At 34.2% G+C, this 14,120-nt stretch overlaps 1 protein-coding gene across 1 annotated transcript in view; it reads left to right on the forward strand.

Annotated features, from left to right (window-relative positions):
- The window catches only part of LOC120415833 (potassium voltage-gated channel subfamily KQT member 1-like), a 454,129-nt gene that overhangs the window by 156,279 nt on the left and 283,730 nt on the right, over positions 1–14,120 (forward strand). Inside the window, exons 3-4 of the mRNA XM_052709146.1 lie at positions 2,235–2,610; positions 2,677–2,845. Of these exons, the coding sequence (XP_052565106.1) occupies positions 2,235–2,610; positions 2,677–2,845 (545 nt within the window). The remainder of the gene's footprint in view (positions 1–2,234; positions 2,611–2,676; positions 2,846–14,120) is intronic.

Below are 14,120 nucleotides of genomic sequence, written 5' to 3' on the forward strand. Positions count from 1 at the left end.
TTAATTTATTTCAATTTTTTTTTTCAATATTTATAACAATGTTAAGCATAGATTAAAAAAATTGCTAATTTTTGGATTTTTTCATATTTGTTTTTTAGTATTTTAGGATACCTGCAAATAAAAAAAATGGATTGATTTTTTTTCAGTAAGGCCGATGCAAATATTTTTCAAAGTTTTATTCTCTCAGCTTTGGGCAGAGTCGAGGGGGGAGGGCAAAAAATTGAAATAATAAGCCAAAATTGCAACAATTGAATGAAAAAAGTGTTATAAAAGGCATCAGCTCAGACAAAACTTTAAAAAATATTTGTACCAACCCGAATAAACAACAGTGAAATTTCAATACCAAACTGCTCAAAGGTTGGATCAAAAATCCAAAAAGGGAAATCATAGAGAATTTTCTTAGCTTTTCAAATTATTTTTTTCATGAGACAGACAAGAATTTGCACTTGGAACTCAACTCCAAAACGGTACATTTTATCAAAAAATCATAAAATTAAATTTTACATCCAAAAATGATGTTTGGAAGCTAAAAAAAAATTGTAACATTCCTAAAATCGTGTTTTTTAAATCATTGCTTAGCGGAGAACTAATCGTCTGTCATATTCTATATTTCAAAAGTTGTCAAATCAAAAATAAAATAAAAAAACAAAGGAGATAAATTTTGCCAAAATCGAGATTTTACCTAAAAAAAATAATTTCTAACGTTTATTCATCCATTTTTAAAGAAATAAAGGCATTTTAAATACCGTATCAATATGTTTTGAATTTTACTACCACCACAAATCGGAAAAAGACGATAAACTTTGCGAAAACAATACCATAACTTTATTGAAATTTTGCTGATTTGTGATAGAAAAGACTTATTTTGATTCTTTACGAGGGGAATGGGAATATCAAACAGTATCTCATTTAAAAGTATTTCGATATGAGTCATTCCAAGTCAACTGAGTACACTTTTGGGCTCTACCTTTGCCGATTTAGACGAAACTTTTAGGGAATTTTTTAAATCGTTAGTAGAAATTTCGAGTATTGTGCTGATTGAATCATCCCAGAATTTTTGGCACCGTTCTCTTTCCTTACTATTATCTATATTTTTTCTTTTACACTTTTTCCTTTCCTCATACTTCTCTAAACCTCAAAAGTTGTGGGATTTTGTCCCCTAAAAAAATAAAAAAAATGCAATACTGTAAAATATGAATTTCGAAAAATTTATTTTCTATTAGTTTAAAAATCGGCCAAAAAACATTTTGAATAGTCCTCATCAAAACTTGCTACTTCGCGAAAACGCCAAATCGATCAGAAAATTCCTTCAAAAGTTACAGATTTTCGTTTTTATATAAACAGCTACGAAAATTATATGGAGACTTGTGTGGGTAAACAAATGAGCAAAATAAAAAATACAAAAAAAAAATTAAAATATTGGTCGAAATTGGTAAATTTCGTAGAACTCATTATGCTAATTCTAACTGAATGAATGTTTAATAGGGTGACATAAAAACATAAAAAATTTAAAAAAAATCGTAAAATAAAAAAAAACAAGTAACTGTGCCAAATTTGAGCTAAATCGGTTATGGGTTGAGGGTCGCTTTTCATCAATACAGATTGTATGAGAAAATTCTAAAAAAATGTATGGAGAAAAGAGACCATCCATAAACCACGTGGACACTTCTTTGGGAATCTCGTACCCCCCCCCCCCCCCTTCATGGACAATTGTCCATACAAAAAAAATCTTTTTTGTATGGAGCGTGGACAATCGCCATACCCCCCTCCCCCCAAAAGTGTCCACGTGGTTTATGGATGGTCCCAAAGCAAAAATTTCAATATTCCGCCAAAAAGTGGTGTTGAATGTGTCAAATCATTGTCAAGTGTGATATTCTTTTGTAACATTTTATAACAAACAACTTTGTCGAAGATCTTAAAACGATCCGAGATAACCCTGAAGAGTTATAAACGATTTAAAGAAGACGTTTTTGTATGAAAAGATTTTTGTCGATAAAAAAGCGAACCGATTTGTGCGAGTTAATCCTTAACCGATTTCGTTCAAAATTTCCACAGTTACGTCATTTTGCCTTTGTAACCAAATCAAGGGGTATCCCTGATGTCGATTTTTTTATTGTCACCCTATTGTTTATGGATAAGAAAATCTAAATAGATAATTAAAGTTAATAAATTGTAACTGACAGTCATCTGCAAATATCAACCAAAAATCATGAATTCCCCGTCTTCAATTCCAGGTCATCAGTGGCAGCTCGTACAACGGCTCGGGGGGTCTGCTCGCGGCCAGTGCCGGCAACGGCAGCGACCTGCTGCTGGGCACGTCCGCCGCAACCCGGGTCGCCGCCCTCAACTATCAACAGCAGCTGCAGATCCTCCAGCAGCAGCAACAACAGCTCCAGCAGGCCCAACAGCTCGAGGAGCTGGGCATCGGATTTGCCGATGGAAGCTTCAACAGCAAACTGCTCTCGCCGGCGGTGACCATCGTCGAAATGACCGCCGGCGGTTTACTTCCGAACTCGGGCAACATGCGGCAGAAGAATATGAAGGCGAAATCGGCGGTGGCCGCCGCGATGGCCGCTTCCGGTGCCGAACAGGCCAACCTGAACGCCATCGGTGAGGATGCTCTTGATTTAGGAATTGTTTTTCGTTTGAATTTATGAAATCTAATCAAAAATGCAGGTCTACAACTGTCGGTGGATCGGGGTGGGCCCCAGGAGTGGGGTGAGGCCACTCGAAGTTACGTCAAGGCCCAGCGGAGACACGCCGGCCGGGCCACATTCCAGGGCCAGGTGTACAATTTCCTGGAGCGGCCCGCCGGCTACAAGTGCTTCATTTATCACGTTTCAGTGTGAGTACCGACCACTAGAAATGATAGTACGATGGTAGAATGGAATTGTATTTGAATTACAACTAGAGAGGAGGTCACAGTAGAAATGAGTTGAGATTGAAATTTGAATCGTTCAACTGTTTTTTTTAATTTTCCTTGAATATTTTTGAATCCATTCACAGGAAAAAATAATGTTTAAACAAAAACAAAAACAAAAACAAAAACAAAAACCAAAACAAAAACAAAAACAAAAACAAAAACAAAAACAAAAACAAAAACAAAAACAAAAACAAAAACAAAAACAAAAACAAAAACAAAAACAAAAACAAAAACAAAAACAAAAACAAAAACAAAAACAAAAACAAAAACAAAAACAAAAACAAAAACAAAAACAAAAACAAAAACAAAAACAAAAACAAAAACAAAAACAAAAACAAAAACAAAAACAAAAACAAAAACAAAAACAAAAACAAAAACAAAAACAAAAACAAAAACAAAAACAAAAACAAAAACAAAAACAAAAACAAAAACAAAAACAAAAACAAAAACAAAAACAAAAACAAAAACAAAAACAAAAACAAAAACAAAAACAAAAACAAAAACAAAAACAAAAACAAAAACAAAAACAAAAACAAAAACAAAACCCAAAACCCAAAACCCAAAACCCAAAACCCAAAACCCAAAACCCAAAACCCAAAACCCAAAACCCAAAACCCAAAACCCAAAACCCAAAACCCAAAACCCAAAACCCAAAACCCAAAACCCAAAACCCAAAACCCAAAACCCAAAACCCAAAACCCAAAACCCAAAACCCAAAACCCAAAACCCAAAACCCAAAACCCAAAACCCAAAACCCAAAACCCAAAACCCAAAACCCAAAACCCAAAACCCAAAACCCAAAACCCAAAACCCAAAACCCAAAACCCAAAACCCAAAACCCAAAACCCAAAACCCAAAACCCAAAACCCAAAACCCAAAACCCAAAACCCAAAACCCAAAACCCAAAACCCAAAACCCAAAACCCAAAACCCAAAACCCAAAACCCAAAACCCAAAACCCAAAACCCAAAACCCAAAACCCAAAACCCAAAACCCAAAACCCAAAACCCAAAACCCAAAACCCAAAACCCAAAACCCAAAACCCAAAACCCAAAACCCAAAACCCAAAACCCAAAACCCAAAACCCAAAACCCAAAACCCAAAACCCAAAACCCAAAACCCAAAACCCAAAACCCAAAACCCAAAACCCAAAACCCAAAACCCAAAACCCAAAACCCAAAACCCAAAACCCAAAACCCCCTCCCTCATAAATTTCAAAATTAATATTTGTTTTTCGTATTTTTGAAAAAATTCTGAAATTTTCAATACATTTGATAACACATTTTGAGCATGAGCATGAGCATGAGCATGGTTGACTGCCAATGAGCTGCTACTCCGTTATTGACAGATCAGCTGAAGTTAAACAATGAATCAAAAATGATCAATGGGAGCCAACCATCCGTTCACTGTTTAACCTCTGAAGATCCCTACTTTATTAGTCAATACCGGCGCCCTCCCAAGAAGCCTGCAGTTCAACGAAAGGGAGGAATGTTAGTCCGATAGTTGAAGATGCAGACTCATCAAGCACATAGTTTCGCTATATACTTGTTGATACCGCTTGAGACCGTTGAATCCACAGCATCTCCTTCAAGCATCACGTGATTAATATTTTTTTGGGTTAGTAGGATAAGGTATTGGCTTTTCGATGTCTCCCGAGCTACGGCGCTATGGGGAGGACTTTCATAACAGACCCGTCGGCGAGCCTTCCGAGCAACGATGCTATGGGAAGGTCATTCTGGTTAACACACAACATCACTCACACACAGTTATTTTGCTCCACTATTAACTCAACGATCCAAATTGTCAGTGCGTCTTTCGATCATTATATAGAAATGACTTATTTACTGAAAAAAATATATAACCTTATCCGAAAAATTTAAACACAATCCACCCAACGCCGTGCCTTCCGATCAACGATGATATAGGAAGGGCTTTGAAAATCACAAAAAAATCACTTTTCACGCCGAATATTTTTTACGACCACGCTCTTCCTTTGCCAATTATGCACTGATGACGCTGCATTTTCAGACGGTAATCTTCTCCTTGCAGTACACAATTCACGACGCGAAACAAAAGGCACACACACACAAAATCACTTTTCACTCCGAATCAATACATTTGATAACACATTTTTTGGAAATACTAAAACATTTCACACAACTACGTTATTTTGAAAAAAAAACTTGAAATTTCAGTTTTTGACAGTAAGGGTATCAAAAATTAAAACCCAAAACTTAATTTTCACAAATATACGTATTTTCAAAAAATACTGAATATTTCATTTTTTTACAATACGAGTATTAAATGACCGAGATTTTCTCAGAAATTTCGAAAGTAATATTTTTTGGTGAAATATATTTTTTTAATTAATCTAATTAATCAGTTTTTTAACAGTAAGAGTATCAAATGATCGGGATTTTTAAAGTGATAACTAATTTTTTAAAATACTAAAAAAAAATCACATAATTACGTATTGTAGAAAACAATACTAAAAATTTCAGTTTTTCACATTCAGGGTATCAAATAGTCGGTATTTGTAATATATTTCGAAAGTTTTTTTTGTGAAATACTCATAATTTTAACTTTACTACGTATTTTTTATAAAATACTAACTTTCTAATTTTTTTTACAAAATTTTAACAAGGACATTTCGTTATTATATTTTTTTGTGAAATAATCATAATTTTTTCACAAATCTTCCTACTTTTGAAAAAAAACTACAAATTTCAGGTTTTACTATACGGGTATCAAATGATCTTAATTGTTCATAAATTGATCATTTTTCGAAAAAAAAACACTCAAAATTTGGTTTTTTAAACTCAAAATCCATATTCAGAATTTTTCATACATTTCGATAGCAATAATGATTCGTTTTGAAAATATTCAGAAAACTTACAAAACTACTTTTTTTTTTAAATATTCAAAATTTTAGTTTTTCAATGAGAGTATCATATGATCGGAAATTTGGTATATAATTCGATAATGATAATTTATTTGAAAATGTAATATTTCTCGAAATAAATAACTAATAATGTATTTACTAGAAAAGACTAGGTTTTGTGAAAACTGGAGCGTTTAGTACGGTATGTCCACGCATCCTTCCTCCCCAGTAGATTCTGTGAAGTGTGATCCGTTCTCAGAATCCTCTCTGCGGTAAACACAACGTAGTAGGGCTGGCCGTTTTAATTTTTGCAACGCATTTTCGGGTGTTCTCGGATGTACTGCAATTATTAATAATGACAAGAAAAGTGGTTGGGACGTAATTTTATCACAAGACTTTCCAGCATGCTTTCATCGGACTGGCTGCGTTTGTGTTAGATTAGATTAGATTAGATTAGTTTAGAAAAGACTAGGTTTTGTGAAAATTATAAGTATTTAAAAAATATCATTGCTATCCAAACTTTTGCGAACAATTGATACTAACATTGTAAAAACATGAAGTTTTGGTATGCTTTTCAAAAATACGTAATTTTGTTATTTTATTTTAGTATTTTTGAAAAAAATGTATGAAAAAATCTAGATCATTTGATACCCATAAACTGAAATTTGTAGTATTTTTTGAAGATACGTAGTTTTGTGATTTTTTAGTACTTTAAAAAATGTGTTATCACTTTCAAATGTATGAAAAATCCCGATGATTTGATACTCATATTGTGAAAACTGAAATTATTAGTATTTTTCGAAAATTGGGACCATCCATAAACTACGTGGACATACTATTTCTTTGTATGGACAAAGGTCCACGAAGGAGGAAGGGGGGCGGGGGGGGGGGAGTTGAGATTTCCAAAAAAGTGTCCCCGTGGTTTATGGATGGTCCCATACGTAGTTTTCTGAAAGTTTTGAGTATTTCAGAATAAAATATAACTTTTGAAATGTATGAAAAACTACCAATCATTTGATATCCATATTGTAAAAACCTGTAAAAAATTTGAGTATTTCAATAATAATTGTGTGTTAAGTTTCTGTTCGATTTATTTTTCTGTGACATTATTTCGATTAATAAACTTTTTTATATATTTTAATTAAAATTGTGCAGGAGACAAGTTCAAACATATTTTGCAACAGTGCCAATCCCACAATTGTTCGCCCCCGGGAATCGATTGTTCATTCATTCAAGGTTCGCAACCTCGATTTCTGAAATTCTACAAGTGTTCGTGATTTGTGCATTGGACAGATAGCAGCAATAAAAAACGCTGGAACTTACACGTGTATTCGTGCTAAAGTGTGGTGAGAGGGGAGGGGGGAGGCTTTCACCCATTAGTTATTGATGTATTCGTCCAGTGACGATCCACGGGGCCGCCGCCGACATGGTGCAACCAACTTCCCCGTCAAGGAAGTCTCCGTAATCTGTATTGATTTTCCATCAATATTTATGAGGAACCACGACCAACAAAAAGGGATGCACACACACACACACATATTGGCATGGCATAAATTTGAAATGGTTCTTTACTTTCAATGTGTAAGGTCATCGTGTGAGCGGAACCGATTTACGACGTGAAGTCTGTTTGCCTGTCCTGTCTGGGTCAGAATGGATCTGTTGAGCTTTTCGACCAAGTCACGCGCACTTAACCAAATTGCTCGCGGGTGTGATCTTGCTCGGATAAGTTTTCATGAGCTCGCATGACAGCTAGACGACAGAAATTACACGTTTTAACCCGAAATTTATTCCACGACACACTCACAAAAGAAGCAAAACATGCGTACCTGTCAGTGAAGTCACCTCCCCCGAAGGTGGTCAAACAATTATCGTCTATCGGGCGGAAACCATCGATTTGGGGTAATTATAGGGGCCAAGTTGACAAAGAATACTCTGTAGATACTAGTAGTAGGGTTTGGTCTAATTATTTTGATAGGCAGTGATTATGATGGCAAGGGGTAAACAGGGTTAAACAAGGTCTTGAATTAATAATTGTAGTAGAAGAGTCAAAATTCAAGCTAATATACAGTCGACTCTCTGGTTGTCAATATCCAAGGGACCGTCGAGGAAGAGAATCATCAGTTTACAGAACGATGCAAAATGAAGACTCGATTGAAAATATGTTTTTCTTGGTACCCAGCTATGGGAGAGAATCATGGCAACGTCCGGCAAACAAAAACAAACTAATGTCAAACGCCCTTCAAAGCTTCGTTTTGCAAAGAAAAATGTCTATGCAAGCCATGAGATAGTGACAATATTGACGACCGGAAGAGATTTTTAAAGCAAACAGTATCCAAGGGACCGTCGAGGAAGAGATCCTTCAAGCAAGAGAAAATATCGAAGAATAAAGCCAATCGAAGTATGCAGTTTGAAGGGACTGAAGAATTCATCGATAGATGGAGCAATATTGATATCGAGAAGATCGACAGCCAGAGAGTCGACTGTAGTTGATGTTCTACGACTGGAACTGGAACGCTAAAAAGTGTTGAACCATAATTATAAACCCTTTCCATATCCCGAAATCCATCCATCCAGTAAAACTCAGGATCCAAAAGGTAAAAACATATTCCATAACTTTCTTCACCTCCCCAAAGTCTTTTGCTCCAACAAAAGGTAACACAAGCAATTGTTGGCACTCTTGATTGTTTTTGGTAGTGTAACAATTTTCTGCATCAAGGGCAAATCTATTTTTAGCTTTTTGCTAGTGGCCTGGATTTAAACACGGAAAGAGAATGGAATCAAGGCAAAGGAAGCAAACGTCGTCGTCGCAATATATGCAAACATCACCGTTAATAATTGAGTCGATGACTGGCTGCTTCCAGAGCTTCTCTACCATGGAAGATTTCGGATCGTTTTGGAACAAACCTTCCGGGCTGCTGAATCTAGAACAACGCTCATTAGAATCAGCGCGTACAGAAGTCAACTCAACACAAGTCCACGAACATATCGAGTAGATATGGACTAATGGACTGCACTTGTAGCAGAGAATATGCCCCCATGAGGACATCCGCGAACTCGACGCACCCAGCGTTACGCAGCAGGACGAGTCCATTCAATTAGTCAAATTGATCAAATCGATGCTCCATTTGGTTCGGATGACCGTTGGAGAAACAAGCTATGTCACAACGAGAATATTTAGATTTCAATTAATAAAATTTCAATTGTTTATTTTGAAATTATAGAAAATTAGTTCTTGTTGCTTAATGAGCAGCATGGAAATGAAACCAATTTATTTAAGATCACTATGAATTAAAACAAAAAGATAAACTCAAAGCAATAATAATACGGAAAGCAATAACAATTATCCTCAATCTACAAAATTAAGTATTATAATTACTATTATAAGCATTCATCTTATTATATCTTACATTTTATAAAAAAAAATAAGTTTTGCTCACTTTTCGGGGCGGAAGAAGCTTCGTTCAAGGAATGAAGTTTATACGAAATATAAGTTGTTTGTGAATAGTTCTTTTTTGAGTACAATTAAGGGAGCCAATAAAAAATATATATTAAAATCGTTTTTTTTTCAAATTAATTTTTAAAATCGATTGTAAACTTTTCAGTGTACATTATTTAACACTTATTTCTGCATTTTTAACAAATTCAGACTTTTAACTCATTTTATAAATTTTGAATTGTGAAACCACAGATCGATACAAGACGTTAACGTAAACAATAGTTTGAATATTAGGAATGATATTTTAAATTAAGTTTTTTTTCTGTATCGTAAGTTTACTCATTACCAGTTTCATTAAGTTAGTTAATCCATTAAAATCCAAAAAATCTGAATTTCAAGTAAAAGTACAGTATGTAAAAAAAGTATTTACACCCCTTGGGCACTATGCACATTTTGTGATGAAACATGTAAAAAATTTAAAGTTTGACAGGAACCTAGTACTACGTTTTGTTCAGAAACTCATGCCAAACATTTTGCTACAAAAAACTCATGAAAAGATGATTTCTATAAAAAGTTATATAACAAATACTATTACGAAAATAAAAAAGGTGCAAAAAAAGTTTGTACACCTTTCGAAAAATTAACATAAATAATGTTATTTGTCGACAAATCACCATAAATCCAGTCTCCCAACTCCAAATAGGCATCCTTGACTGATTAAAAAAAGAATTTGGATTGAATATAAAGTTTACTAACTACTTAGTATAAAAGTTTATATAACTCTGGAAATTCTATATAAAACTTATCTAAACTTAATTTTGCAAACTTTTAATTCAACTAAATGTCAATATATTACCATATAATTGCTAAATAAACATTTTGGAGTGGGTATAACACCGTTTTGGGGGTATTTGTATCGATAGAATAGATTTTTCGTTGGAATTTCGTACCAACCCGGAATTACGTCGTAGGAAAATCCGCCGGCATCCGAACCGGTCCACGATTCACAAGTTAACCTATGTGGAATCGGAAAGGGCATAAAATTTCCGATCTTTTGATACCCAAACATCTAGGTTTTCTTTAAAACCTACGTTTTTAAATACCTAAGCAAAAACGTTGTTATGGTTTCGTTTGAGCAAAATGCCAAAAATGTATGGAATTTCGTAATTTTTGTTCTCGTGGATCAAACTTACTTTTTGCCCAGGTATTTAAAAACGTAGGTTTTAAAGAAAACGTAGATGTTTGGGTATCAAAAGATCGGAAATTTTATGCCCTTTCCGATTCCACATAGGTTGACTTGTGAATCGTGGACCGGTTCGGATGCCGGCGGATTTTCCTACGACGTAATTCCGGGTTGGTACGAAATTCCAACGAAAAATCTATTCTATCGATACAAATACCCCCAAAACGGTGTTATACCCACTCCAAAATGTTTATTTAGCAATTATATGGTAATATATTGACATTTAGTTGAATTAAAAGTTTGCAAAATTAAGTTTAGATAAGTTTTATATAGAATTTCCAGAGTTATATAAACTTTTATACTAAGTAGTTAGTAAACTTTATATTCAATCCAAATTCTTTTTTTAATCAGTCAAGGATGCCTATTTGGAGTTGGGAGACTGGATTTATTGTGATTTGTCAACAAATAACATTATTTATGTTAATTTTTTGAAAGGTGTACATACTTTTTTTGCGCCTTTTTTATTTTCGTAATAGTATTTGTTATATAACTTTTTATAGAAATCATCTTTTCATGAGCTTTTTGTAGCAAAATGTTTGGCATGAGTTTTTGAACAAAACGTAGTACTAGGTTCCTGTCAAACTTTAAATTTTTTACATGTTTTATCACAAAATGTGCATAGTGCCCAAGGGGTGTAAATACTTTTTTTACATACTGTAGTTCAAAAACCATTTCCAAAACAAACTCCTCTTCTCATTTTTGCATAATTTAGAAGCTTAAAAATGAACTTTTAGTCATTTTCCGCTACCAATAATTATGCAAAGTGATTTTCTACGCTCAAAACTAGCTAACTTCACGGGGACTTAATTGCAAAACACGGTGCACTTAATCAAATTTTCACTAGAGTACTTTTTGATTGCAAATTTGATTTTACATCGAAAAATGAAGTTGAAACATTTTTGCGACCAATTTTTCGATTTTTAGAAAAAAATCAGTATTGATTCAAAAATCATAACTGGCTTAAAGATTTTTTGCACAACCTGGAAATTTCTGAAAAGTTGGCATTTGATGTCCTCTTAAACAAATCAAAAAATAAAAAAATAGTGTTTTTTGCAAATCAACTTTGAGAGACAAAAATTTAAATAAAAAATCACCAATTTTTTTAACAATGTATTATTTTTTTCAGTGTAGTCCATATCCATACCTGCAACTTTGCCGAAGACACCAAATCGATCCAAAAATTCATTCAAAAGATACAGATTTTTGAATTTTCATACATCATTTTTGTATGGCCAGCTGCCAAATTTGTTTGGAAAATTATATGGACAAACTAATGATGCAAAATGGCTTCTTTGGGCATACCGAAGGCACTAAAAAAGTTTCAGTTGGATTAAAAATACAAAAATCAATATTTAAGAAAAAATACCGATTTCGTAGAGAACTGCTAAATTATTAAACTGCCTTTTTTAAATATTCGACTAATATAGCTGAAAAGTTTCCGCTGATTTGCTTCTATTTAATGTTTTTACATTTAATTGAATTTCATATCAAAGCAAGATTTAACAATCATGTCCTTCTAAATTGATAAAAATAATTTGACATTTTTCCCAGTAGGTATTCATTTCTTGTTGTATTCATTTCACTTTTCAAAAACCTAATCAAAAATAGAAAAATCTGTCAAATATTGAAATTTGTAACGATATCTTCAAATTTTCATTCAAAATCAAAACAGAAAACAAAAAAAGGTGGAAATTTATCAACTTTCACGGAACCATCTATCACTAAAAGAATCGTGAATTTAAAAAAGGACTCAGGAAAACTGAAATGTACAAAAAAATAAAACAATTAAATTGAACAAAATTTGCATTCTATAAAAACACATGTTCCAGTAAACTCGTTCAGTCAATTTGAACAAGTTCTGGTATGATAATAATTTATATTTTTAAAAAATAACCCTTGGCTCTGGTCACGGCCAAGGGAGGGGGCAGAACATTATTTTTTTGAAATTTCTGGCCTATTTATATAAATTTTTTAAACAGAATCATTCAAAAATTGCAATATTTTTTTGCTTCTTATTTTTCGGGAAAATTTTGAAGAGGAACCCCTCCTCTGCCTCCCCCCACATAAACTTGAAATTAAATATGCAATGGGCAGTATGTTTTTTTGTTGATTCAAAACAAATATTTCATTTTAAAATTTCACGTATTTTTGTAATTTTGCAAAAACTATTTTTTTCAATATACTGCCGCTCTAATCGAGTCTGTCCCATATGTAAAAACAGCATTGTTTACATAATTTCTTACCAATCTACATTATTACCTCAAAATTGACGAAAATACTTACGGAACGGACTAGCTTCGAGCGGCAGTATACTTAGGGATTGAATTTTCTTCTTAAATTATTAGGATGAATTTTTAAAATTACTTTTATGTTTCGTGACATTAGTTTTTTTTATTAAATTTTCAATATCATTCATAAACACTCTATTTTCAGACCACCATGCAATTCAAAGCTGATCATTCTAATCTGAACCATTTCCCTCGAGCACAACACAATTCAGCTGAATCACCGCCATTATTGGCATTGTCGTTTATCTACTCTAGATCAGGAGAGCCGGCCATCCAAACAAATGTCCGGACGATTCCAGCGAGGGCGTAGTAAAGCCTCACAAAATCATATCACTCTTTCACGGGTCGAGCAGTGGCACTACTGGCATTTGCATATATTTATGCGACACTTTTACGCTAGTTGTTTGACGGATTTAAACATTATTTTGCATCGATAAGCATTCTAGTAGAAAATTTAGTCGTTGGTTCAAATATATTTTAAATTGGAAAAACAAATGATTTGGTTGTCAAAATAAACTAAATATATACCTAAATAAATCACGAGAGCACTACCCTGACTAAAATGCAACAGATGACCAACAGATCTGTTGGTGCAACAGTTGTGTGTGGGTGGTGAATCCGGGAGGCTGGCCCTGGGATGCTGCGCTTCCCGGAAAGCCACTCGGGGGAAAACAGATTTAACTGATTCTCACCGGGGGTTGAACAATGATGGCAGGCTCTTCTGTGTGTGCCAAATTGGGTCTGTTGTTGAAATGAAGTGGGGAGTTACTTGGCTGCTGGATGCAAATTTAACGACAATTGCCTCTAAATGGTGCACTTATGGGGGTTTATATCTACTGGGAGTTGGAGGGCTATTCATAATGACATTTTGATTGCGGTTATTTAAGGTGCTGATCTGAACAATAAGTTTTTAGTTTCTAGTAAAGCTAATGACATCTGCAGCGCAAATTTAAACTCTTTAAAATCCCCATCCAAACTGGTGTCAGGCCAGGTGTAAATGTGCACTCACAAAACACAATGGAACTACTGTGTGTGGCTCTCCGTGCCAGGAGGAAAAGCGCTTTTCCTGTTTCCTGTTTGCGCTCCCTGCAGGCACTCATCCATCCCACACCGGAACAAACACAAGCACCGTAACTTTTCCTTCCGGTGAACGAGTCGCGCTCTTTTGTTAGCTTATGTGTGTGTGTGTGTGAAGTGGGAGTTTGTTTGTTGGCTGAATTGGTTTGTGTAAAGGTAACACCATACTGAAAACATTAAATAGTGGCATTTGTTTGCATGGAAGTTTGAGTTAATTTTAAGGACTAAATAAAGAAATTAAATTAACGATATGGATTTATTTTTAAGGATGAA

Source organism: Culex pipiens, chromosome 2 (genome assembly GCF_016801865.2).
Source record: "Culex pipiens pallens isolate TS chromosome 2, TS_CPP_V2, whole genome shotgun sequence".
In the NCBI taxonomy this organism is placed as follows: domain Eukaryota; kingdom Metazoa; phylum Arthropoda; class Insecta; order Diptera; family Culicidae; genus Culex; species Culex pipiens.